Source organism: Podarcis cretensis (genome assembly GCF_951804945.1).
Source record: "Podarcis cretensis genome assembly, chromosome: 15".
Classification (NCBI taxonomy): Eukaryota; Metazoa; Chordata; class Lepidosauria; order Squamata; family Lacertidae; genus Podarcis; species Podarcis cretensis.
Window position 1 is genome coordinate 43,751,541 of NC_137185.1, and position 27,048 is coordinate 43,778,588.

Sequence of the window (27,048 nt, forward strand, 5' to 3'; positions counted from 1 at the left end):
AAGAATCGGGCGGGGGCATTAAAGTTGCGAGGAGATCCCTATTTCCCTCATAGGAATATATCATCAATTCCTTATAGCTTTGTGAGCGGAATCGTCTCCTAACAACTTTCAACCTCTTAACAAACTGCAGCTCCCACAGCCCTGTGGGAGAAGCCACAGGTGTTTAAAACGGAATGATACTGCCTTAAATGTATAGTGAACAGACCTCTATGTTGCAATATAGACAAGCTGAACAAAATAACACAACACGATGGCCAATAACAATGGCACTAAACGCTATAGACTAATACAAATGATCAGAAATTGCAACCAAAGTCTCTAAATCTTCTTCACCGGTCGCGGTGGAATAATTCAAAAGTTCGATATATACATAATCTGTCACCAAATATCGCCGGAACAGAGTTTCCAGATAACCAATCTGTTTCGTTCAATGCTTCATCAGCCAATCTTGATCAATTCTTCATCACCCAGACTTGTAAGAATTAATATGAGAAGGATGCAGTTCAGTTTCTTAACAAGATATAAGTAAATATAAATGCTGTAGGAAATATGCTCTGGATCAGTGCTGATATGATACGGTAGTCACTGATGCTGGTAACAAATTGTAAAGAACATAATATAGTTAGCCACAAGTGAAACTAATATACTGTAAGGAAAATTAAAGACACAGCACAACATTAACAGCAAGAATGCCTGACATAAGTAGATAAATAGGTACTGCTACGGCGGGAAGGCACTAAACACCAGATGAAAACAGTACCCCATCCAGTCAGTGGATCATAATGCAATTAAATAAAACAATGAAAATCTAACTAGCATATTTCCTACAGCATTTATATTTTCTTATATCTTGTTAAGAAACTGAACTGCATCCTTCTCATATTAATTCTTACAAGTCTGGCTGATGAAGAATTGAACAAAACAGATTGGTTATCCGGAAACTGTTCCGGTGATATTTGGTGACAGATTATGTATAGATCAAATTTTTGAATTATTCCACCGTGACCGGTGAAGATGATTTCGAGACTTTAGTTGCAATTTCTTATCATTTGTATTAGTCTATAAATAGTGTTTAGTGCCATTGCTATTGGCCATCGTGTTGTGTTATTTTGTTCAGCTTAAATATATAGTGCACAGGTGGGGCCATTGGTTTACTATTATAATCATTTCCCCCATAAGTCAGTTAAGTGATTTCTTTGTCTACTGTGGTATATACATTTTATGAATAAATAAGCTAGTGAGACAGCCAAACGCTACTGGAGAAGATCTACTTTCCATCCAAGTTGGCAACAGTTGCCCAATGAATACTGGCCCAGGATGGATTCCTTCCACAAAATCCAGTGATCAGCCAAGCTCTGTTGCTGCTCTTGGCCTATAATGGTTCCAGAATCCAGAACTTGAGTGTCATTCATTCTGCTAGCCTCGCTCACTGCAGTTGCCCCTGCCATTAGACTTCACTCCAGAAACATTTGACTTTGTTCAGCACTAGAGAACAGAAGAAGAGGGTCTCTGAGGAATGAGTACTCCAACCGAAGACTGAATTCAACAGGTGGCAAAGCTTTAAAGGCCCAGAAGCTCCCATCTTCCTGCATCTGTTACTTCCCAAACAAGTCACATGTGCAGTCAGGTTTAAGCAAAATAAGATCTGTTGCCATGGTTACCCAGTGCAAGGAATCTATATATAGCCATGCTGCTACTAACCAAACCAATGTATTCCAAGTTCCGGCTTCTCCCCTCCGTGTCGAGTGGCTGGAGGTCTGATCTTATGAAGTATTCACTGACTCCAAGGAGCTCATGTGCAAAAGCATCTGCTGGACTTCCAGGGAACCAGTGGCACACAGTTCTCAGTTAGGATGGCAGCACAAATGGGCTTTCCCTAGAAGTAGCTCCCCAAGCCCCAAGAACTGAGCAAAAGCCCTTGAGCCTGGGCAATGAGACCCGTATCCACCCATGTTTTCTGCAACTCCACCTATTCTGTGTATTGATGCTTCCCACCCACAAAGAAGGCCCCCTGCCCAGTGTTGGCTCAAAAGGAGGCTGCCTTTGCTTCACTGCTACAGGTGAGAGGAAGGGGACCCGGAAGGTAAACAGAGGAGAGGATGCTCTCAGCTCACAAAGGGCAGAAACAACTTCATCATTAACTACAGAACCCTCCTCAGGTCTTTGATTCATGGGGTTATTTAAAGTACACACTAGCTCTTATCATTTTTATATTTTTTTTAAGAAGCAGACTTGGAAAATGTGGTCATAATCCCAGACATTACCATGCCAGACATGCGGAACCTCTGCCAGGCTATGGACCAGAATTAGGCCTGGCAGTTTCTAGACTGGCCCTTGAAGCAATTTTCTCCAAACCACAACCAACTGCCCCACAGGCAGGTAAAGACATGGCTGCAAAGGAGCAATGAGGAACTTAAAGCATGCTGCTGATGGTTTCTTGAAAAGCGGGAGTTACTGACAAGCCCTTTTGAAATTGTCTATCTGCAAGCTTGGTTTGAATTCAAACCACACCTGTAGGCATTTATCTTCTGAAGAAGCAACAGGTTTGTGGGACTGCAAAGGGAAAATGTTAAGTTTACAAATGGAAAAAACAGCACTAAGCTGCTGGTTGCTGCTGGCAAAGAGTTCCTTTGCATTTGGCCCTGAGGACAGGCTCTAGCCTCTGGCCAAAAAAGATTCCCAACCCCTGCCATAGCCATTTCAGTTCTGCCAAAAAAGAAATTAGTGCTGTAGGCATTTCTGAAAAATAGCCCTCTTACATTGCAATAAATTTCCAGAATAAAATCAACGTAATTTTGCATAGCACATGCATAAAGCTGAGACTCAACAAAACCGATTTGCTTGCTTTATCTCATTAAAAAGGCAGCCACCTAGTGGTCAAGCTAGCCAAGCAATAATGACATGCTGCTGTGCTTCTGAATGATAAAATGAGAAACAGGGAACGAATCCTGTAGCATCTGAAGAATGAACAGATTTGTGTTGTATCAATATTCATGGACTAAAAGTACTCCTCACCGGGTGCATTATTAGGCTTCTAGTCCAGGAAAGCTGATGCCACAGTTAAATCAGCCTCAAAGGTGCCACATAATCATTTTTTTTTTTTTAATTTGTTCTAACAGACTAATATGACTAGTGGGCTTTTGTATTGCTTGGCAGTATGAACAGAAGCTTTACCCTCCACCCCACCAATCTGGTCTCCCATCACAGGAGAAGCAATGGTGGCAGATGGTAAGCAAAAAGGGCCCTGGGTCCCAGGGACGACAATCCTGTGCTCTGGCACATGTTCCTTTGTTGCTGCCCGCCATAATCTGCTCAATACTTCTTCTGATCGCTGAGTCTTTTATAGTCCCTCAGCATGAAGCTGCATGCACAGGCCGTCTGCTCCAAATCACAGATAAGTCCCTTTCTAACAATGACTTGTAGTTTCACTTTTTTTTCATTCTAGGCATTTATACCCAGCCTGTATTCATATGATGCCCCAGGCAGCTTATGTAAAACCCTAAAAATATCAACATAAATAATGAACAATAAAAAATGAAAGTCGCAAGCCATAAAAACAACACAGCAGCAACATTTAAAAGGGGAAAAGAAAAACAGAGATGAAAAGCTTGGAAACATAAAAAGGGGTTTGCATGGTGCCAAACAGACAGAAGAAGAGGCACTGGGGATATTCTCTGGAAAGGGGTTTCCACCGCTGGGGAACACAACCAAGAAGGAACTTCTTCCAGTCTCCACCCACCTCACTTCTGAAGGCAGGGGGGGCACCCAGAAAGTTTTATTTTATAATGTGTTTTATTTTTGGCCCCGTTTCGACTATAGGATATACTATGCCAACAGCAGGGACGCAGGTGGCGCTGTGGGTTAAAGCCTCAGCGCCTAGGGCTTGCCGATCGAAAGGTCGGCGGTTCGAATCCCTGCGGCGGGGTGCGCTCCCGCTGCTCGGTCCCAGCGCCTGCCAACCTAGCAGTTCGAAAGCACCTCCGGGTGCAAGTAGATAAATAGGGACCGCTTACCAGCGGGAAGGTAAACGGCGTTTCCGTGTGCGGCTCTGGCTCGCCAGAGCAGCGATGTCACGCTGGCCACGTGACCCGGAAGTGTCTCCGGACAGCGCTGGCCCCTGGCCTCTTAAGTGAGATGGGCGCACAACCCCAGAGTCTGTCAAGACTGGCCCGTACGGGCAGGGGTACCTTTACCTTTACCTTTTTATGCCAAAAGCAAAAGAGGCATTTACTCTGCCTAAATGGGAAAGGGCCATAGCTCAGGGGAAGAACCCATGCTTTGCATGCAGAAAGTCTCAGGTTCAGTCTCGGGCATCTGCAGGTGGGCTGGAGGAAGGCTCCCTGCCTGAAGCCCTGGAGCCACGGCCAGTCAGCGTGGACACTCCTGAGCCAGATGGACCAATGGACTGACTCAGTATAAGGCAGCTGCATATGTTCCTACGACTATTAAAATCTACCTGGCAATTCAAAGTTTTGATTACCAAGTACACCCCCCTTAACTCAATCAAACTGATCAGATCTACAGTGGTACCTCAGGTTGCAGACGCTTCAGGTTACAGACTCCGCTAACCCAGAAATAGTACCTCGGGTTAAGAACTTTGCTTCAGGATGAGAACAGAAATCAGCACGGCGGCAGCGGGAGGCCCCATTGCTAAAGTGGTACCTCAGGTTAAGAACAGTTTCAGGTTAAAAACGGACTTCCAGAATGAATTAAGTTCTTAACCTGAGGTACCACTGTAATGATCATTCACCTGGGATCCCAGGTAAGAAGATTCCATTGATTTCACATTACAGTGGTACCTCGCAAGACGAATGCCTTGTAAGACGAAAAACTCACAAGATGAAAGAGTTTTTCGTTTTCTGAGTTGCTTCGCAAGAAGGAAACGTCTTGCAAGTTTGTTTCCTTTGTCTTGCAAGTTTGTTTCCTTTTTCTTGAAACCGTGCATTCAGGGGGTGCAGTTGCGATTTGACTTCGAGGAGCAACTCATAGCACGCGGTATGGTAGACTTTTTTGAGGTTTTTGAAGCTTTTCCAAAATCCGTGCTTCGCAAGACGAAAAAAATCGCAAGACGAAAAAAATCGCGGAACGAATTAATTTCGTCTTGCGAGGTACCACTGTGTCAGTTTTGATGTAAACTTCCTTGAACATATCATGTGGAAAGGCAATATATAAATAAATAGGGGCTGGCTGATAGTTTGCATGAATCTCTCTCCAAACCAGGGTGGCGAAACCTCAGGCCCGGCTCAGGGGCTGAATGTGGCTCTCAGGCCTCTCCCTGGGCGACCCCCTTAGCAGCCCTGCTCCCCACCCTTGAGTGCTTTGGTCTGGCTAGAATTTGCCCCTGAACTGTGATAATACCTCTCGTTTCCTTGGATTGGGAGGTACATGTGCACTTTTGCAGAAAGGGAAGACGATGGGTAGGATATAAATAAAGCCATTGCCCCACCCACCACTGGCATACAGCCCCCGAAAAGTTGCCCACAAGGGAATGCAACCCCTGGGCTGAAATGTTCCCCACCCCAGCTCTAAACAGACCCATAGTCTCCAGTCCCAACACCACTTAGACTCACCACTTAGTGCAAGCACTCAAGTCCAAACCAATCTGCGCTTTGGTGCAACGAATGGCTGTGTGAATCAGAGCCATAGGGTTTGCAGCTGGGTCAGGACCGTCCAGAGATGGGGACCACTCCCCTCCAATCAGCACTGCTTCGTCTGCTTTCTTTCCCAGCAAGAACTAAGGAAAGAGAGACTGTAAGGAGACATACTACCCAGATCTTGGAGGGTGACTGAGCTCAGGGAGATGCCTTGATTACCCCCAACTCCTGCTACCCCAGCCCCCAACCACACCTGACTAATCAGCATGGCTCCTTACCCACTGAAAACTGGAAGAGACCAAAAGGCATCAAGTCTAACCTAATGCTTCATGGCTAGAATAGCCTCTTACAGACCACAACCTGTCCAATCCAAAATGCAGGGAACCACAAGCAGGGCAGAGAACATGTTACTGTCAGCATCAGCCTCCCAGCTATAGAAAAGGAACCTCATCTAGGTTGAGTGCGGGGAACAGGGCAAGGGATCTAAGGCACTTTGTACATCATCCAGCTAGAAGACCTTAAGGAAGCCCAACTGTACCTGCTCCTAGAGAAGGCAGCCAACATCCCACAGTAGTTTGTAGGTGGGGGTAAGCTTGCTGTTGACCCCAAATGTATGCTCTCAAAAGCAATACCTACATCATCTAAAATCTTTGTCTCTAGATATGGTATTCCTGGTACCACAGAGGAAAAGGTGGGAATAAAAGCCCTTTCACAGGAGAAGAAAGTCGTTCCAGATCTCAATGGAACAGAAGTTCACTCCCACATAGGAAAAGAAATCGCAATATTCTGCCCATAAATTTGTAATCTATTCAAATTTATTGTTTTAAACCATAGGTCAGGGCACTAGAGAATATATTCATCAATGTATTTTCCCTGAATCACTCTTCAGTCTCCCACCTGACCCTGCTTCTCAAATTTTGCTCCTGTATAGTTCTAACGCCACCTTATTTTCTTATCTTTTTCATGGATATTCTTCCCAGTTATCTGAGTAGCTTCACCCTCCCTAGTTCTTGCATCCCTCTGGGCCACCCTCTCTTGAACCAGAAGATTCTCACCTTGATTTGCTTAGTTGGGTGCTCAGGACTCTCCCTCTGGTCACTGGGATCTTCAATATATAGCAAACAACTGCGGTAAAATTCTTCAATGCCCGGAGAAGAAAGCAGCAAAACCTACATTGGGGAGGGACCAATATCTTAGCAGAAAGGAAGAAGCATTTCATGTAGAAAGCTGAAGGTTCAATCCCTGGTATCTCAAAAAGGGAAATACCTCTGTCCAGGGTTCTAGACAGCTACCATCACATCAGAGTGGCTCTCTGGAGAGGATGGTCTGACTTGGTATAATACAGCTTCATAGGTACTAGAGTGACCTCTCCTCACTCCCACCCCCTATTGCAGACAGGCTATTGCATGGTTGATCCTGAAAAGGGGTTAGCAAAATGTTATGCAACGGGTAAACTGTTCTTACATATTTTTATAGTTTTTAATTCATTGATACTGTTTTTAACTGCTGCTGCCTTGTATTTTTTTTATGACCTTTTTAATAAAAAAAACAACTGTAAGCCACGTCGAACATTTTAATGGAAACACTGGATATAAATGTCTTAGATATATAAAACACCGAGAAGGGCCCAGATCTTTCTCCAAATCCGACAAAGCCACAGAGCCGTATGCAGAATCTGAAGAAGAGGCTACTAGCTAAAGGGAAGGTGAAGGAAGTGGCACCAAAGCTTATGGTTTCCATATGTCTGTTATCTTCAACAAACATACGTAGGCAGAATTTGATGTGCAACGAAGTCGTCATCGTCTTTACCACCTCTCTCATTTTCCTTCTTTAAAACACCAAGAGAGAGGTGCAGATGCAAGTTCTGTTAGTTGAATGTGAATGTGTGGGAGCCCCAGGAATGCCAAGCAGTTCCCAGTACAGTCAGACCTCGGGGTTACAGGCACTTCAGGCCGTGCGCTTTCGGGTTGCGCACAACGCCGAACCCGGAAGTACCAGAACGGGTTACTTCCCGGTTTCGGCACTCGCACATGTGCAGAAGCACTAAATCGCGACCTGCACCTGCACAGATGCGGCACTGCAGGTTGCAAATGTGCCTCCCGCACGGATCACGTTCGCAACCTGAGCCTCCACTGTATTCCCTTTATGTTGGGCACCAGCCATGTATGGGCAAAAAGAATCAGTTAATCCCAGGACACCTAGTCAGCCTCAGCTGAATCTGTACTGTACTGTAGTGCTGTGCTCAGCATGGATAGCATGGTCAAAGCAACACTGGGCTTTAGTTGAGTCTGCAAGGGGAAAGCAGTTTGATGCCCTAGTATGGACTCTCACAGGTATGATGGGATGAAGCATTAGTAACAGAGAAGGTGAAGCTCAACAGGTGTGCAAATAAGCTTGAAGTTCAGCCTGACTCAAACATTAAAACTATTTGCAGCACCTGGTTTTCACCCACTACATCTGCCAGTTCTTGGTCCAGCCCCCATTTGGTTTGTGTTAACAGAACAGCCACCAAATCCTTACCTTGGCACTGTATGCAGAGTTGGCATCTTCTGGCTGAGCTTCCTGCGTCGTGCCTTCATCACCCTGAGGTGCCTCTTCAGCAGTACTGGCTACCCGGATGCGGCTGGGGTGCCGGAGAGTCAGTGGCTGAGTGAGTGGAAAGGTGTCCAACCAGCTGAGGCGCACATCATAGAACTCCTTGGGCAGCTGGATACTGCAGTAACGCCTCAAGATTTCCATGGCATCGCAGAAGGGGCTGGAGAAAACAAACAGATGCCAACGCCAAACCCCAAAAGTGTGTAGTTTGAATTATAGTTCTCAAGATTAAGGAGCAGGTTTTGTGCATGTTTGGATACAAGATGGCGGAATGAACCTTCCAAAACTGCATTGATTTTAACTATACTGATTTGTGAGTTTCTAATTCCCAAGCCACATCAGCTAAAGGTTGAGAATAATGAAGACGGTGACATTTATATACTTCCTTTCTGCCAAGGAAGTTAGTTGTTGAGCATGAAAAGCTCCTATTCCTGACACGAGAGGGTTCATTCAGCAATTCCCTCCCCAAAAGGGGCCCCTTGGTTTCCTGGCCTTACCTGTTCACAGCATAGCAGGCCAACTGGACTCGGTACTGGGGTGGTTCGTGCCGTGGTTTTTTCACTCCCCATGGCTCATTACCTTTCTGCTTCCGTTTCTTGGAGTCAAAGTCATCCCTAAAAACATGGCAGCACAGCAGCTAAGACAGCAATAGCCATGAGATGCCAGATCCTCCAAGCTTCAGTTCTTAGCAATACACAGCCCTGCAAAGGCCCTAAACTTAGGAAAGAGAGGGGGCACGAGACACCCAGCCTGATTACCAAAATTATGGTCTGACAAACTTATATCCCTACCCTGGAAGAAATGGTGTGGAACCTGTAATTACTGCAGTCACTCAGATTTATAACCATGTGTTTCATCCAAAGATGTCAGGGCCTTCTGCTCTAAGACTCACTGCATCAATCAACTCTCCCATGCAATGTGCGACCAGGATTGATTCTGCTTAGCCACTGACCTATGACAACCCCAACAAATATCGCAGAAGACCATAAAGGAGTGTATATGTTATCTAGCACTCTGTTTTTGAAAGCAGTCAGCAAAATTCTTCCGGGAAGCCCATAACCAGCACACAAAGGCATTGACAGGCCTCCCCACCCTTGCCCACCAGTATCACATATCCATTGGCATACCGCCTCTGAACCATTCTATTTAGCCATCATGGCTAACTGTGACACAAGAATCCTTGAGGGACAGGAGAAAGGCTGAGAGAATTTTGCAGCTGCCACCCTGTAATACTACAAGCACAACTGAAACTAAAAGCAGCAGCACGAGACTGAAAGGGAAAAGCCTGGAGCCAGGGTCCACCCCCCGCCATCTCCAGTTAAAAAGGATTGAGTAGCAGTTACTGGGGGGACAGGACTCCCCCCTGCCTGAGACCCTGGGGAGCCACCGTAATCAATACTAGCAGACAAGACTAGGCTAAGGGGACAAACAGTCTGACCTGGTATGAAGCAGGTTTCCTAGATATGAATTTTTTTGCTGAATAGAAAGAGGCAGTGTGAGCACAAGGAAAATACTAAATCTCAATGTGGGGGGCAGGGGGTGCACAGAGAACAGGTGCAAACCTTCCAGTTGTGGAAAAAACAAGCATATGTGTCAAGGGCTATTCAGGATAACTCTCTTTGGAAGCTTGCACTATTTGCAATCCAAAAAGGAGGAGGAACAGAAAGGGACTTTGTGCCAGCACAGAGGACACCTACAGCCCTTACCATCTGCCTGAGTCTTGCCTGCCCTTTGGACCCCGACCAGTATATCTGCCAAGATGGCTCAAGTGCAGCGATGGAGATGTCTGGAAAAGGCTCATTGCTGAGGAAGAAAAACATGCAGTCTTAATTCTGCCTTTTGGACAATTCATTGGCCTCCCTGTGCTGCCCCCCCCCCCCAATTCGCTCACAATTGTTATCATCAGCTGGTTCCAATTCATATACTAATTCCATCTCAGACTGAAAATCTAGCTCCCCACCTTGGCCACATATATACCACTCTAGAGATCCTTCACAGAGCTGCAACACAGGTCCTATCCACCCGTCTCTTATCAAATAAATTATAGTCTTTTCCCATGGCCCAGTGAAGAGGGCTTATTGAAGACTTAGGCTCCATACTACCATCCTAAAAGAGGATCTTGTCTCAGTTTTTTCCATGGTTTCCAAAAGAGATCTGTCTCAAATTCCATCACCAGACATACCACCCCAAATTGTATATTTGCAATGCTTAGTATGTCTAACCATTCCATTTCTCCACCAGCAAACACAAGATGCAGCAGCAACACTTACGCTTCTGGGGAAAGAGAGGTGGGATACGGTGAGGCTGAAACAGCAGCTGTGGCTGGGCTCCCAGGATGCCTTGCTTCTGCCCCAAAGAAGCCACATGGAGCAGAGGGGTGGGGGGCTTCAGAAGAGGCTGTGGTACAAGCAGAGGCTATGAACCTGAAATACAACCCTTCTTACCCTACTAGTTCCCATATTTAAGTATGCAGACCTCATTGCGAAGAATCAGGAGGGAACTCCCCATTTCTCCACAATGTCAACTGTATTGGCAATGCAGAGACCCAAAGTGGAATGTGCCTATGCCAGAAAAGCACCACAGAATACCAGATAGCCCAGCCAAGAAATAAACCAGAAACATACATGCACACCATTTTCTTCTGCATGGCATATACATCATCAGCAACATAAAAGCTACACTATGGACTTCATATTAATATCTCACATCTATCATTCCAGAATGCAAAGTGCCTGGGATGGATAATCAACGATGCTTTTCCAAATCTAGAGTGCCCAAAAATTTGAAGTAGTAATGAAAGGAACAAGAGTCACTATTAATGTACCCATTCTCTTGCCAATTTAGTATTTATTAGACTTTGGCAAGAGGGGCTCAAAACAAGATTTTATCTTCCAAGATACACCATTCCCCTCACCACCCACCAATCTAAATCCCCACTACAACACGCAGAATTGTGCACCTAAAGAGTATGATCAGTCTTCACAGAGTTGTTTTAGGGTCGTTGGGCTTTTTCCCACCTAAAGTTTTTTTGTACTTCTGCAGATACGCCACTGCCTCTCTTGCTTCTTCATGGCCCCGTTTTGGCTACAACCCTGTTAGCACTCGCTAGCTGAGTTTGATATTAAAGGGAGCAAGACACTACAAGAAACTGAGAGATTTTCAAAGATTCTATGCTTAACAGCTTCAGGCCAATCTATTACACTGGGCAACAATTTTTTACTTTTGAATGTTGTCTAGATTTCTACAACTGATTTAGGGTATTTTTGCACTGCTGAATCAGGAAATGGCATCTGTTTCTCTCCATCAGGTCAGGTTTACTGTAAACTGAATGGTGGGCATTGATAAAGGTAAGTACACGTAAATTGCATGTTGCTTCACCATTTTTCAAACTTCAGGGCTTGAACTTCCATTTCTTGGAACTCCTGGAATGCTCAGTGGCAGGGTGGTCTCTCTTCAGAGTCCAACAGTAGTCAGCCATCATGACTGCATCCCAGCGACCCCGATACCTGGTCTCCATCTCTTTCATGTCCTGATGGAATCTCTTCCCCTGCTTGTCACTCATTGAACCCAGGTTCTCAGGAAACCGGTCCATATGTGAAAATAGGTAGTGCATCTTGACGCTCATGTTGCAGCCCAGGTTTCTGAAAGCAGTCAGCATGTTGTTGACAAGTTCTGCGTAGTTTCTGACCTTATTGTTGCCAAGAAAGTTCTTCACTACCAGAACAAATGCCTTCCACGCTTCCAGTTCCACTTCGTTCATTGAGTTTCCGAACTTTGGATCTCTGATGAGCTGACAGATCTGAGGACCGTCAAAGATGCCAGCTTTCAACTTCTCCATGGTCAATCCTGGAAAAGCTTGGCACAAGTAAGTGAAGCAGTCACCATCCTTGTCCAGAGCCTTGGTGAACTGCTTGATTAAGCCGAGCTTGATGTGCAGCGGTGGGAAAAGTATTCTGTCTCTGTCCACCAGAGGGTTGTTGATGACGTTCCTTTCTTTGCAAGGCACCAATTCCTCCCGCACAGGCCAGTCCTTCTTCGTGTAATGCTGAGCACGGTCCCTACTATCCCACAGGCACAGAAAACATGGGTACTTGGTGAAGCCAGACTGTTGTCCCAACAAAAAGTTCACCATCTTCAGGTCAACACAAATAAACCACTTATGCTGATCAAAACCAATTTTCTCCAGCACATACTTCACCGCTTCATAGTTCTCCTTCAGTGTACTCGAGTGAGCCAGGGGTATAGAGGCAAACTGGTTGCCGTTGTGTAGCAGAACACATTTCAGTGATCACTTGCTGCTGTCAATGAACAGTCTCCAATCTTTGGGTTCGTACTGTGGCACTCCAAGCTTGAGCAGAAGCTGCACAATATCTGCACAGTACACCAAGTCCTTCTCTTCCGAGAAAAAACAGAGGTACTCTTGATGCCTGTTGCAGAAGAAGCTGATGTGAGCACTGTCAGAGAGGAGGTTTTTTTCCTTCAATCTGGGTGCCAACAGTTCGGCAGAGTCCTTTGACAAGCTGAGGTCGCGAACTAGATCATTCAACTCCTTTTGGGCAAATGGATGTAGAGCATCATCTTCAAAAACCACTTCTTCTTCATGTCCTTCAACACTGGAGGCATCTTCGTCACTAATGTCAGGAAGTTCTCCGAAGATAGGCACTGGAATTTCATCACAATGAGCTACAGGATGATGTGCTGATTGAAGATCAGGATATACGTGGGGCGGCTGCCCCATTAACTTAGTTTTGATCCCCCAACTTTATGCTTTGCCGCACCAATTTATGGAAGATTTCGAGGTTTTATGACTTCAAACTGATCCCTTTTCGACATAATCACCCAGAACTATCGGACCTGAATACTTCTTGTCATTAAAATAATCATTTCCAATCAAAACAATTATTTGACATGGCATTTTACCCCCACCAACTTCTTCTAAAATGCTCCACACAAGCGTACATGTGAACAAAAACGTAAAAAAAGACATGTGGCCATAGCTCAAAAACTTGACCTGATTGAGCAAAACCAATGTGATTTTTGGATTCAGCGCATCAGATTCGTCCTAAATCAGCTGGAAAAACGCAGACAACAAATTTGTTGTTGACCAGTGTTATTCATTTGCTAGCACCTGATGTTAGCTACTTTAGGAACATCAGATTTTAGGTTGTTAAAATGACTCCAAAAAGTTACCAATATGCACTGTGTAATCTCTTGCAGATGGTGATACAGTATATCAAACCCCCAATGCCAAGAGCATGCTCTGCCACCCACATATGGCCAGTGTCTCTACAATGCCAATCAATGCCAGATAATATCCAGTGTTTCCCATTTTCCATGTTTGGCTTGTCACAGTTTTTACATTTCATCCCACTTTTTGGCAATGTAGAAAGGAACTATTAATTATAGAAAGCTTGGGATTCTTTCTGTATAAATAAAGAATTCCAATCTAGCTGTATGGGATAAAGCTGTTTTCCAATGGCATAAGACAAGAGAAGAAAGGACACTGATAACTCCCATAACTTTGGTTTGCAATGCAAAAAGGAATCCAGCACAAGGCAACACAGATTTCTGAAGAGAATGGCCAGGGCAAAGTCACTATATAGAAACTGAAAACTGGCTGGTTTGAAATCTCGATCTTCCAGAAGCCACTGCAAACACGTTACATTTATTTTATAGTTTCCTTTTTTATGTTGATGGTTGATATGTTTCTTTGGTTTCACACTGTAAATCTAATGGATTGAGGTTGAATCCTGACAAGATAGAAGTACTGTTTTGGGGGGACAGGAGGCGGGCGGGTGTGGGGGACTCCCTGGTCCTGAATGTGGTAACTGAGTCCCTGAAGGACCAGGTACAGAGTCTGGGAGTCATTTTGGACTCACAGCTGTCCATGGAGGTGAAGGCCAATTCTGTGTCCAGGGCAGCTGTCTACCAGCTCCATCTGGTAAGCAGGAAGCGACCCTACCTGCCCACGGACTGTCTCGCCAGAGTGGTGCATGTTCTAGTTATCTCCCGCTTGGACTACTGCAATGTGTTCTCCGTGGGGCCACCTTTGAAGGTGACCTGGAAACTACAACTAATCCAGAATGTGGCAGCTAGACTGGTGACTGGGAGCTGCCGCCGAGACCACATAACACCAGTCTTGGAAGACCTACATTGGCTCCCAGTACATTTCCGAGCACAATTCAAAGTGTTGGTGCTGACCTTTAAAGCCCTAAATGGTCTCAGCCCAGTATACCTGAAGGAGTATCTCCACCCCCATCATTCAACCCAGACACTGAGGTCCAGTGCTGAGGGCCTTCTGGCGGTTCCCTCCCTACGAGAAGCAAAGATACAGGGAACCAGGCAGAGGGCCTTCTTGGTAGTGGTGCCCACCCTGTGCCACACCATCCCATCAGATGTCAAACAGATAAACTACTATATGATTTTTAGAAAACATCTAAAGGCAGCCCTGTATAGGGAAATTTTTTATGTTTGGTGTTTTATTGTGTTATTATAGTTTGCTGGAAGGTACCCAGCATGGCTGGGACAAACCAATCAGATGGATGGCATATAAATAATAAAATTATCAATAATAATATCACTTCTTTGGCTCTGTGTGAAGCAGGTCTCTTAGTTCTGACTTGCAATTCCATTCAGGAGATTCAGAAGCTATCTGGGCCTTTCTGATGTCTCTGGTGGAAGACCCACTTTTCATGTTAGTTGTGAATTTCACTGCTTCATTGTAAGATATGAAGTAGCACTGAATAAAGTGTGCCACCTTAGTAGAAGAAAGGTAACTCATCTCCGTGCATGAGATCAAAGCGAACACAAGCAAAGTAACTCAAACTCTATATACGACAAAAGAATCCCCCTACACACTTGGAGAATGAAACACTGAGGTACCTGATTTGACAATGTCTGGACCTTCAAGGCATTCCAGGGCACTGACTGGCTAGGGTTGTAGACAGCTTTCACCAGCACCTTTTCGCCAATCTGTGGGATCCGACCTTTGACAACACTGAAACAAAACAGAAGAGACGAAAACACATGTCTTATTTCTGCTGGTGCTGAGTTTCTAATGGGCACCTCCAAAGCTCATAACTGAAGGTCAAGTCCAGCTTCACCAGCCAGGCCCTGTCCTGTGCAGACAGCAGAGTCAGGAGTCTACGTTTTCTGACTGTACTTCACAGGAAACATACAAAGTTGCCTTATATCAGGGTCCGGCTAATTATGCATTTAGCAAAGTATTGTCAACTCAAGACATGCAGCCACTCTCCAGGATCCCAGACAAATATTTACCACCACCTGCAGTCCAATTCTTTTTTTAAAAAATGGATATATCAGGAATTGAACCGGGGACCTTCTGAAGGCAAACCATGTGCTCCACCACTGAGCTCTGCTTCCTCCGCTAAAGAATGCACGTGAGGAAATCAGATTTTTCGTTATCTGTTGCATAAAGAAAAAAATCTCTGCAAGTCTTAAGCTAGAACAGCAGTAACTGGCTGGAATTGTTTCTCCACAATTCAAAGTGTTGCCTCAGGATTGCAATACCGCAAGAAACACCTCTCTAGATACGAATAAGCCTGGACCCGGTGGTCTTCATCAGAGGCCTTTCTGTGTGTGCCCTACCCAATGGAGGTATGGAGGGTGGCCATACGAGAACAGGCCTTTTCAGCGGTGCCCCCCCCCCCATCTATGAAATGCTCCTTTCCAGGGAAACTCACCTGACACCATCTTTGTCAGTTTCTAGGTGCCAAGCTAAGACCTTTCTGTTTACCTAGACTTTGGTTAATTAATGTTGCCTCGTATGATTATGCTCATCTTATGGTGGGGTGGGTAGGGCTTAGTCCTTTTTGATATGTCGCTGGAAGAGAATTTTAAGTATTTTCAACTGCTTTAAAATTTTCTGGTTTTAAATCATTTTTATGTTTTATTTTGTCAAGTTCGATTTTATTATGAAATTTATTTTTATTATTTAAAATGTGTTGGGCTGTTTATTGGGTTGTTTTTGTTTTGATTATGTATTTAGTGGCTTTAAATTCTGATTTTATCGTGTGAACCACTTTGAGACCTGCAAAAGAAACGATTGGCAATTAAAATTGATGGAATACGCAGAGATAGCGAAACTTACCAGAAGATTAAGAGATCAGGATGATAAACTCTTTGTAGCAGAATGGAGGAAATTTATTGAATATATGAAAACAAACTGCAAACAATTAAAAACATTAGCAGGATTGATATAAACATGAGGATTCTAAGGGAATTAAAAAGGATAAATGAGTAAAAAGGACAAATTAAAATAAGAAGTAAGAATTTGAAAGAAAAATAAGAAACCATAGAAGAGGAGTGATGGAAGTCAAAGAAAACATTACTGGATTTGTGTGTGATTTATTGTTGAATATATATTTATTATTGAATGCTTCTTTATTGTTGAATATTGTAAAATGAAAAAATGGGGTGGGGGATTTAAATAGCATCTTCCAGCTGCAATCTAAAGTAGCAGAAAGGGCTATACTAGGTCAGGCTTCCTCATTCTTCCCAAGTGTAGATCAGGCTTTGGTGCAATTCAAGAAGATAAAAGGAAACACGTCTGCTGGATGGCAAGGGGAAAATGCTATTAGTAGCCACTTGCTGTCCTCTTGTCTCTGCTGCCATCCTAATGGCTCTCTACTCACCTTAATTGAAAGAAAACTTCATCATCCACCACTCCAAAGTAATCGTGGAGGCTGGTGACTATTCCAGTAAAAACTCGTTGTTTCTCTCCCCCCTGAAAAGCAAAGGCCCAGGGAAATCACTATAATGACATAATGAAAGGTTACACACTAATCACCGGTGTCGCAAATCTGGTCATCTGCATACCCAATCCCCAGGCTCAGTCAACAGGTCCAATCATAACAGACTGCAGGTGCGACCTATTCACAAGCCGTCTAATTCGCTCTCTTTGTCAGTCACTGGAGTTCTAGACAGTTCACAATATTTCTTAATACTGAGGTCATATCAAGTCCTGGCTACTCTCAAGTTCTTTCATCTGCCAAAGGAGGAATTTGCCATTTATTGATTTCTAAATCCTTTAACACTGGATTCAATATCACTATTGATGTCAAGCAGTAACCAACTCTCTTTCAAACTGAACAATTACCGTATTTTTCACCCTATAACATGCACCCGACCATAACACGCACATAGTTTTTAGAGGAGGAAAACAAGGGGGAAAAATATTCTAAACGAAACAGTGGATGTATGATTTTTGTGGTTCATGCTGTGGCCACAGACATGTGATCTGACGGTGAGTTTGGGGTAGCCCAATGCAAAAAAAGAATGCTGCAAATAATGCAGGCGAGGGGTTTAAGGGGAGAAGGAACACGCGTGGGGTGGGTGGAGAAGGATGCTGCTAATAATGCAGGCGAGGGGTTTAAGGGGAGAAGGAACACGCGTGGGGTGGGTGGAGAAGGATGCTGCTAATAATGCAGAAGAGGGGTTTAAGGGGAGAAGGAACACGCGTGGGGCAGGTGGAGAAGGATGCTGCTAATAATGCAGGCGAGGGGTTTAAGGGGAGAAGGAACACACGTGGGGTGGGTGGAGAAGGATGCTGCTAATAATGCAGAAGAGGGGTATAAGGGGAGAAGGAACACGCGTGGGGTGGGTGGAGAAGGATGCTGCTAATAATGCAGAAGAGGGGTTTAAGGGGAGAAGGAACACGCGTGGGGTGGGTGGAGAAGAATGCTGCTAATAATGCAGGCGAGGGGTTTAAGGGGAGAAGGAACACGCGTGGGGTGGGTGGAGAAGAATTCTGCTAATAATGCAGGCGAGGGGTTTAAGGGGAGAAGGAACACGCGTGGGGTGGGTGGAGAAGGATGCTGCTAATAATGCAGAAGAGGGGTATAAGGGGAGAAGGAACACGCGTGGGGTGGGTGGAGAAGGATGCTGCTAATAATGCAGGCGAGGGGTTTAAGGGGAGAAGGAACACGCGTGGGGTGGGTGGAGAAGGATGCTGCTAATAATGCAGAAGAGGGGTATAAGAGGAGAAGGCTCCTCTCCTCTCCCGCTTTGCTCCTTTGAAGCAAGCAGGCTCTGTGTCCTTCTCTCCTCCCCATTCAGCGGCTCTTCTCCCGCTTTGCTGTTTCAAAGTGAGCCACGGAGGAGGGAAGGAAGGGGAACCATGGATCCTCTGCTCACGACTGCAGCAGATACCCCCGCCACCCGTAGGCATTCCCTCCATAACACGCACAGACATTTCCCCTTACTTTCTAGGAGGAAAAAAGTGAGTGTTATGGTGCAAAAAATACGGTATGTTCCATCCAAATCCAACTGAACCCTGAAAAACTATTCTGTAATATGAGCCTCTTCAGACATCAGCAGGCCCTACATGCGGTAGAGCCTGGAACTCAGGATCAGTATGCCTGTACTAGAGAAAGGAAAGCACTACTGACTTGGGCACTCAGGCAGAAACTGGGCAAATAGGATATACACCTGTAAAACAGATTACTTACTTCATAGGGCAAAATGCATGTGACCATGAGAGCCGCGAAACAAGAGGTTGCCAGGCCCACTAACATTTGAAGCAAACTTCAGGAAACCGGGGAATCACAGAAAGGCCCTCATCATAAATTTCTACCCTACTTCATCAAAGTAGTTACTACAAACACACACCAACTATGATTTAGAAGAATACTGCCTTCCTCAATAGCAGGTATGGGAAATTTCTGGACCTCCAAATGTTGCTGAACTACATCTGCCATCATCATTGGCCATGTATGATGGACCTCATGCAGTTGCTGTGGCTGCAGCATACGTAAATAAAAATAAGAGTCTGCAGTGATAGTCACAAGGTAGACACAGAGATGCAGTGTACCTATGCTCCAGCAAAGGCAAACTGTAAACTAGGATGAACAGGTTGATGTATGGCACTGTGGCAGGGGGACTAATTTAAGAATACCATAGAGCCATCATCTACGGTTCTGTAACCATCTACAATATATACTTAGTCCAATTGAGAAGGAAATGGGAGATACTAATTATCCTAGATCTGTTACGACTACAAGTGAATTTGAAACTCTGTGTCAGGCAGATCCTCGTCAAGGCTACTGTTTTTCTGACACCCATTCACACTGCGCAGTATTACATATGAGTTCTTAAGCAGCATGGCTTAACATTTTCTTTATTCCCCCCCCCCCAAATTTCTAGCCTTCCCACTCAACGTGAAGAGCTTCGCTGTTGCAATCAGAGTTATGACCACTTACATGACCTTAAGCCAAATTTGATGGTTTGAAGGAAGGCGGCAGTGTGTAAACCCTAACACACACTTGCTATCTCCAAGGATCTTAAATACATATTTCCAACCCCTCCTCCAATGGCTTTGAGCCAAACTGGCACAGAGCACGCAGCTCTGGTTTCATTAAATGCAAAGAGTTTGAAGCCAGATGCCAAAGACATCAGGAGAGCCACACAGACCTTCTTCACCTGACCTCTGGCTGAGATTCCATCTGAGACACATCATAAACCACTTGCCTGCCTCTAGAATACATAGCTGCTGGCACATGCCCAGGGAGCTGACTAGAACTGCCTTGAAACTTGTTCATAGAGCTCTCCAGTGGAAGTAAAATCCCTTAACTGTTTTCTTGGGAGAATGAAAAAACACCAGAATTTCACTGACACCTACAAGGAAAAACCAATCATCTCCCACAGACCTGAAGATGGCGTGCCGCCTGAATAATCTCTGCTGAGATAGGAGGATTTAAGAGGCCAGGTGCAGGTCCCAATAAAGAGGCTGGTTGGGTTCCTAGTGAAAAGGAGCAAATAATTTTAAACACTAGAAAATCATTGAATGGTCAGATAGAAGTGCATTTATGTACAATTTCATTCATTAGATAGGTGGCACTTAGCAAAAATTTTAATGCATTCATTTCATTACAACCATGAGATTAGCTCCTTACTATTCCCATTAAGATTCAAAAGATTAGAGTAAATGAAGTGTGGTGACAAGGATGAGACCAAAGCACCCATAGCTAAGAACTGAACAAAAGTAATGCTCATATTTTTGTATGCTGATTTTCTATCAAATACACACACAGAGCACAGAGGATTAACAAAAACCAGTAAAGCAGAAATCTCTTTCCCTCTAAAGAATTTAAAAAACAAACCCATCACATATCTCTCATGAAGAAGGGTTTAAAGAAACAGCAGAGATACTACCCACCCAGCATGGCCTAAACAACAGCATGGATAGATCAGAGGCAAACTTTACAACATCCTTATCTGACTGACCTGAGAAGGACCTGGCTCCCTGAAGATTGCTGGCTCTCAGCTGCTTCTGACGCTTGAACTGTGCCATTTTGAAGGGTTCTTTTCTAGAATAATGTAATGAGAGAGACACAAGAGTTACAGAGATCCCACATGCAAACCAGCACAATGGATGCGGGGACAGAGTCGAACCCTTTCAGCTGTCAGATCCACACCGACAAGCCAGCGGGGCTCTGCCACAACTTCCCCCCAGAACTGCAGCTGCTCCGTGACTCACCCTGCCAGATTTCCACAGCAAGGGGAAGACTCTCTCTCCCCCCGCCAGACCCAGCCAGCCCTGCAAGCGGCAACCCGGGGTCCTTCGGTGGCGCCCAAATTCCTAGTCAGCAGCAAAGCAGCTCATCTTCGGCTAGAAGAAGAAACAGGCAGAGTTAAGCAGGGAGAGAGAACAAAACCCGGACAGGCCGGGAAAGGAGGGGGGGCGGGGGGGCGAAGGCGCTGGAACTTTTTGAGGGGGGGGAGAAAGGGATTCCAGCTGCGGCGGCCTGCCCGGCGGGGTCCTGGCGCCCTCCCCGCAGGGCCAACCTCCCCAGGGGCCGGCGAGGGCCTCGGCTAACGGGCGCTCGAGGGCAGCCCCCCCCCCCGCGAGGGCTTCTCCGCCTCTCCCCTCTCGGCCGGGCGGGGGAGGCGCCCACCTGAGGGCGGCGCGGGGGGAGAAGAAAGGAGCCCGGCGGCGGCGGCGGCGGCGGCGGCGGCGGCGTCGCCAGGGACAAAGGGACCCGGAAGCTCCGCCCGGATGTGCGCCTCAACGGAAACGCCTCCCGCGCGCCAGCCCCCCCCGCCTCCCAGGCCCCGGAAGTGCTTCTGCCCGGAGGGAAGCTCTACCCGGAAGTGGTTGGAGAGAGGCGGAAGAGAGGGCGGGGCGCGCGCTTTCCTTCCGAGTTCCGCGGTGCCGCGTGTGGGCGAGTCTCCCTGGAGGGGTTTCTGGCGGCGGAAGAGGCGCCGCGAGGCCGCCGCCGCCGCACTCGAGGCTCCCCGCAGCGGGCTGCCCTGCAGGACTGCGCGTGGCCGCCGCGCGGCGCTCTCGTCGCAGGAGCCTCCGGCCGCAGGGGAGCTGCGCTACTTCGGGGGGGGGCCTTCCCCACAGCGGCCCCCAGGGGGTTCCCGGCTCCCCTCGTCGCGGCCTTGGCAGAGTCCGCAGGGCCAGCGCCGCCCCGAGGCCGCTTCCGTCCTGCCTTATAGATTCCTGATCATGTTTCACTTTAATCATTTCTACATCTATTTTTGAAAATTGAAACTGGCAACAGGTGTGTGAAAGTAGTCTGTACATAGTGCTATTGCTAGCCTCGTCAAGTGAAAGCTCTTCATGGGCATTGTCAAATTATAAATAAGGCTTCACGTGTATCAACACTGCAAGTTGAGTCAGTATTATTATTCCCATATTGCAGACGGAGGGGCTGAGGCTGCGAGACCATGGCTTCCCTAAGGCCACCTAGTAAGTTCATGCCACAGACAAGATTCAGACTGGTTGCTTTCTAATTTGTAGCGCAGTGTCTTGGGCCACATTCCTATCATAACTTACCTGGGAATAAGTCCCATCAAACTCAATAGGATTTACTTCTGGATAGACGTGTGTAGGCTTGCACCAGAGGCAGGCAGACCACAGGTTCGCAGGAACTTCTTTCTTATTACTATGCCCCAAGATCCACCAATGATTATGTGCATAATTAAGAATTAAACCATTCTGTACCCAGGCATTTGTATGGAGAAGCATACAAACTTAGCTCACAGTCCTTCCACACACAAATCCACTCCAGCACACCTTTCCCCGTTACACCCAGTATAATTTGGGTGTCAGGAATCATTTTTTTGCCAACTGGGAGTCAGAAAAGTGTAACCAAAATGATCAAAGGGATGCAGCAGCTAACCCCCCCATGTTGCAGCATTTGGAACTTCTTAGTTTAGAGAAAAGGCGAGAGGATATTGCAGAAGTGTATAAAATTATGCACAGAATGGGAGAAGTGGGTCAAGTTTTTCTCCTGCTCCCATAACACTAGAACTCCAGGGACATCCAATGAAGCCGAATGTTGGAGAATTCAGGACAGACAAAATAAAGGACTTCTTCACACGGCACACCCCAGGTATAATCTTCAGGCAGAGCAGGGAGAGGACCCTGCCTGACACCCTGGATAATCGTCACCAGTCAGTAGAGAGATGGATGGATCAATGGCCTGGCTAAGTGTAAGGCAGCTTCCTATGTTCCCAAGCAATTTTACATAATTGCTACAGGGAGGTTCCTGTTAAGAATTCCTGCTCCATGATTGCAGTCATAGGATTGTTGTCTTCCACATGACGGTGTATGTTTTGTCTCCACTTGGTTCAGCACCCCAGGAGGGAGGGAACATGCCAGCCAGGCATGTGTCTGCCAGAGTCCTACTCGAGTGTAGGCTGAATTCTTGACAGTTACAGCCCTTTATTATCTTGATCAACCACCACCAACTCTATATGTTGATGTAACTCAAGACTTCCTTGCTGTTCCTTGCTTTTAATGACGCATCAGAGGACTATGGACAGAGTCCGTGCAACAGGCACCAGATGTCCAGTGCTTTTCTTTCGTTTGGGAAAAAGTCTTTGATCTATCAGGCCAAATCTAACTCTCTGTTCTTCCTCTCCAAGCTGTTCACAGGAGGGCAAATCCAACAAGCCATGTTGTTGATTGCTACATCAAAGGGAAAGCAGTGGGGGAGGGAAAAGGAAGAGAAGAAAAGAGTTACGTGCAAAGATCCTTCTCTAGTGAAACCCCAAATGGGGGGGGGGCCTTGTTTGCTGCCAACAAATCACAAAGAACTTCAAAAGTAAAAGTCCTCATTGAATTCAAGGCATTCAGCAACTAATAAATTAAATAAATAATAAGGTGGACTTAGGAATTTGCCGTATACAGTAGTACCTCCAGTTACGAACGTAATCTGTTCCTGAGGTCCGTTTGTAACCTGAAACCGTTCTTAACCTTTGGCTAATGACGCCTCCTGCTGCTGCCGCGCCGCCGATACACGCATCGCAGGACAAAGTTCGCAACAAGGGGCATCTACTTCCGGGTTAGCGGAGCTCGTTACCCAAAGAGTTCATAAGGAGGGCGGGATGTAACACGAGGTTCCACTGGACAAGGTCAGGCCATTGGTCCATCTAGCTCAGTAGCATCTGCACTGACTGGCAGCAGCTCTCCAGGCCAGGTTTCCCAGGCAGGAGTCTTCAAGCCCTGCTTGGTGGGATTCATGGAAGTATCTGCTTGGCTCTGTGGAAGAGTGTGGTGAACTAGAGGGACCCCAAGTCTCATCTAGCAAGGCTTTCCGTATGTTCTCACAACATGCTACGCATGTAGGGAATTCCTCCATACACACCCTATGGAGGTCCTTTCACATATGCAATACCCCCCACCCCAGGCTGAAGTGACACAATTCACAGCATTCTGTTGAACTTTCAGATAACTTTCTTCCAACATAATTTCAAAGGCAGAATGTAAAAAAGTCTGCAAATAGTTTTATTTTCCTCACTTTTATATAACTTGTGAATATATCAATTTCCATCTATATACACATACATGCGTGACCATTAGGCCATATAAATATATACAGGGCTCACTCCATATGTGAAGTTATATAGCTGTATGTGAGCACATACAAAAAGATGTGGAGTGTCAGTCATTTGTTTCATAAGGAAAACATAATTAAAGGCAGGGCCAATAAGTTATTTCACATTCTGCCATGCAGGGATTTCCTAGTGAAGACTGGGAGAAGAGAGGTCTATCCTCTCCCCTCAGAGCCATCGTCCTCACCTAGTAACCACGCACATGAGATTTTATGCCCACGTTCCTAATCAATGAGACAGCAGCCTAAAATCTTAGGAGAGTTGGCAATGATGGGAAAGGATCTTTCTAACAGAATGTGGTGATGTTTGGTGGTGTGTATGAGACAGACCTAAAACCTGTGTTCTCCAGAGGGCCAGCCTCAGGGAGATCTGTCCCGAAGACAGTGTATAAAAATAAAAAGAAGGGCAGGCTAAAGAAAATGAGGCTATGTGCCAATGTAAAACTGGCTCTCTGTAGACTGTGGTTTGTAAATAGAGACCCAACACAATACATGTGCTGATACAAATCATGGTTAATTTATACCAGGTCCCCTAACCATGGTTTACAAAGCCCATGTTGATGCACAGTTTACGTTACTGCACTGGTGCATATGTAATGTGAAAACAATAAAACAGGACAGAAGGGGTAAACTGCAAGAGGAGGAAGCATTTGCTCACAAGGCTGGCTTTGAATTTGCAGACTGTGGCTTGAAGTGAGCAGTTATGTTTCCACTTGGTTGGAAAGGTTTCATAGAAGAGAAGCATTTTGCTAGGTGGAGCTTTTGTGTCTCCATTCTTTATCTGAAAGTCTCTTCTCTCTTCCACTGGAGGGGGATTTGAAGCTCACCGTCAAAGTGGGTGGAGCATTTCAGCTCCCAATAAGCTCTCAGGGAAGGGAAGAAGAGTCCATGTGCATGACAGCACTGCCTTGGGAGCCCCAGACCTGTCATGCCTCCAAGAGAACCTGTGGCTCACCGCATGGAAAGGTGTTTCGATCTGTGCTTTTTTGCACCCAGAGTGGGCAGGAAACGCCACCTGGGTTGGGATTCTTCTTTGTCCAATATGGTATATGTTCTGTAAGGAAAATAAAAAGGGATGAGGGAGATCTGATAGGAGGCACCCACTCAATAGGTTGCTTGCAACACAGGTTGCTACAATATCCAAATTACCTGGCGTTAGTAAAAGTTCCTTTCCCTGCACATGAGGCAGCTGGAAATATGAGCTCCACTTTTAACAAACACATTTTCTCAATTTAATATATAAGAGCTGGAAGACTGGGCTCATGCCCAATGCCACAACACCAAGTCTGACTGGGGAGTCCCCACTGGCACACCCCAAAAGTAGCAAAGTGTTGTGTTTTTACTATTTTTTCTTGGGAGCCCAGAGTGGCTGTGGCAACTGTTGGGGGTACTTGGTCATTCATTTTCAGAACAATGTCTTCATGAGTTTCTGCATTTAAGATGAAACTCTGGCTGTGAAGCTAGATTGTTTACACAGGTTCAAAGATAAGACAGTGAAGTCATGGACATGTGCAATACGTTATGTGAGTGTGACTAAGAGAGACTTTTGGTTTTGATCTGCTGAGAGGATGCAAGCCGATCTGTCGCTGTGGGATTCTACAGCAATCTCTGTAAACAGCAACCATTAAGCTTGATGACAGGCAATAAAGTAATCTGCCTAGAACAATTCTGTGTTGGTCATCAATCAAGACTAGGGGCCAATTTCCTCATGCTTCACTGCAGACTGTATTTCAACTCTGTTAAAAGCCTGGTCAGAAGCATGCTGGGCGAGTCTGTTTATAGCAGCTATCACACCATAAACAGCCACAGCAAGCCAGTCAGATGAGTGGCGTATAAATTTTTCAATAATCATCGTCCTCTTACCTACACTGACTGCTGCTGGGGGCAGGCTCACCAGATGCAGTTGGTTCATTGGCCCGCACAGATTTCCTGGTAATCCTGCTGATCAGCCCTTTGACTTTGCCCCAGTGAGAGTGGTCCTGAGAGAAAAAGACACAATGTGAAGAGACTGGGTCTATCCCAGGGTACATGACATTTATACCAGCCATAATCCCAACATCGCAGAAATGAAACCAACAGCCAGGAATCTTTGATCCCTTCTTTGCCATTTTACTGTTAGTCTTGTGTCTGCTGCCAAGAGGATTATAGATCACCTGTGGGTGACCTGAGTGCTACCCAGTTGGTGCGGAGCCATGCGACAGTGCCTTTGTGGTGGTGGATCACCTCCTCTCTCACTCTCTCCCTCAAGTGTGCCTTCTGTTAAGTTGTGGGTGAACATATCAGACGACACAGCGATTCTTCAATCAGCTCTTGTTTATTCACAGGCCAGAACAGAACTGAACTGAAGGGTTCAGCTAGCCTGTTTATATAGAGCTCCACTAGAACGCAACAGTAACCACTTTCTGTAACTATCCAATCACTGAATGTCACTTTCAATCCCTTATTTGCATATGTGGACCTGAGTGAAAACTATCTACAGTATCCCCCTCTGCCCCAGGGTGAGAACTTCAGTACATAGCACCTTCCCTCATTGTTAACATTATGGGGGAAATTAAAACATCCCTATTTGAAACAATTCAGGAATTTGATTTCTGAAAGATACTGTTCGTGGAAACCTTGAAAGTTTATAAGCTTTGAGGACAAGTTTTTGGAGGTTCTTGTAGTTTGTTGTCTTGGGCTCCTTTAAGAGGAAAGGTGGGAGTGAATAATCATCAGGTCCTAAACCCTATTTATGTAAAAACGTAAGAAGAGTCTGACTGCAGGATCAGACCAAAGTTCCATCTAGTCCTGTTTCCCACAACAGCCGATCAGATGCCTCTTGGGAAGCCCAGGACCCTCCCAATGCTGCTGCTTAGAAACTGGTCCTCAGAGGCCACGAGCCCACATCTGGGCCTTTAACACCTTTTGAAGTTTGTCAAAAAGTGTCTTCTCACCGCATGGTGAGGGCAGACCTCAGAGAACACAGGGCTGGTGTCACTTAAGGGCAAACTAACTTG

The 27,048-nt window shown here is 45.8% G+C and overlaps 2 protein-coding genes across 13 annotated transcripts in view; both read right to left on the reverse strand.

The window, feature by feature from the left end:
* Nucleotides 1–21,239, reverse strand: part of CCAR2 (cell cycle and apoptosis regulator 2) — a 33,269-nt gene extending 12,030 nt beyond the window's left edge. For 6 of the 8 annotated variants that reach the window (XM_079954959.1, XM_079954958.1, XM_079954955.1 and 3 more), the window contains exons 1-11: nt 21,104–21,239; nt 20,433–20,515; nt 19,856–19,947; nt 16,844–16,935; nt 15,072–15,186; nt 10,460–10,604; nt 9,896–9,992; nt 8,687–8,803; nt 8,115–8,349; nt 6,650–6,763; nt 5,571–5,734 (exon numbers count right to left, since the gene is read on the reverse strand). In XM_079954959.1, the coding sequence (XP_079811085.1) occupies nt 5,571–5,734; nt 6,650–6,763; nt 8,115–8,349; nt 8,687–8,803; nt 9,896–9,992; nt 10,460–10,604; nt 15,072–15,186; nt 16,844–16,935; nt 19,856–19,947; nt 20,433–20,499 (1,238 nt within the window). In that variant the 5' untranslated portion in view covers nt 20,500–20,515; nt 21,104–21,239. Of the gene's footprint in view, nt 1–5,570; nt 5,735–6,649; nt 6,764–8,114; nt 8,350–8,686; nt 8,804–9,895; nt 9,993–10,459; nt 10,605–15,071; nt 15,187–16,843; nt 16,936–19,855; nt 19,948–20,432; nt 20,516–20,685; nt 20,818–21,103 lie in introns of all 8 variants that reach the window. The other 2 variants (XM_079954956.1, XM_079954957.1) reach the window with 2 other exon arrangements.
* A 2,686-nt stretch (nt 21,240–23,925) lies between these two features.
* LOC307203883 (uncharacterized protein C8orf58) overlaps nt 23,926–27,048 on the reverse strand; it is a 28,456-nt gene continuing 25,333 nt past the window's right edge. For 4 of the 5 annotated variants that reach the window (XM_079955112.1, XM_079955114.1, XM_079955115.1 and 1 more), the window contains 2 exons: nt 25,916–26,031; nt 23,926–25,106 (listed from right to left, as the gene is read on the reverse strand). In XM_079955112.1, coding sequence (XP_079811238.1) covers nt 25,004–25,106; nt 25,916–26,031 — 219 coding nt within the window. In that variant the 3' untranslated portion in view covers nt 23,926–25,003. The remainder of the gene's footprint in view (nt 25,107–25,915; nt 26,032–27,048) is intronic. The other variant, XM_079955113.1, reaches the window with a different exon arrangement.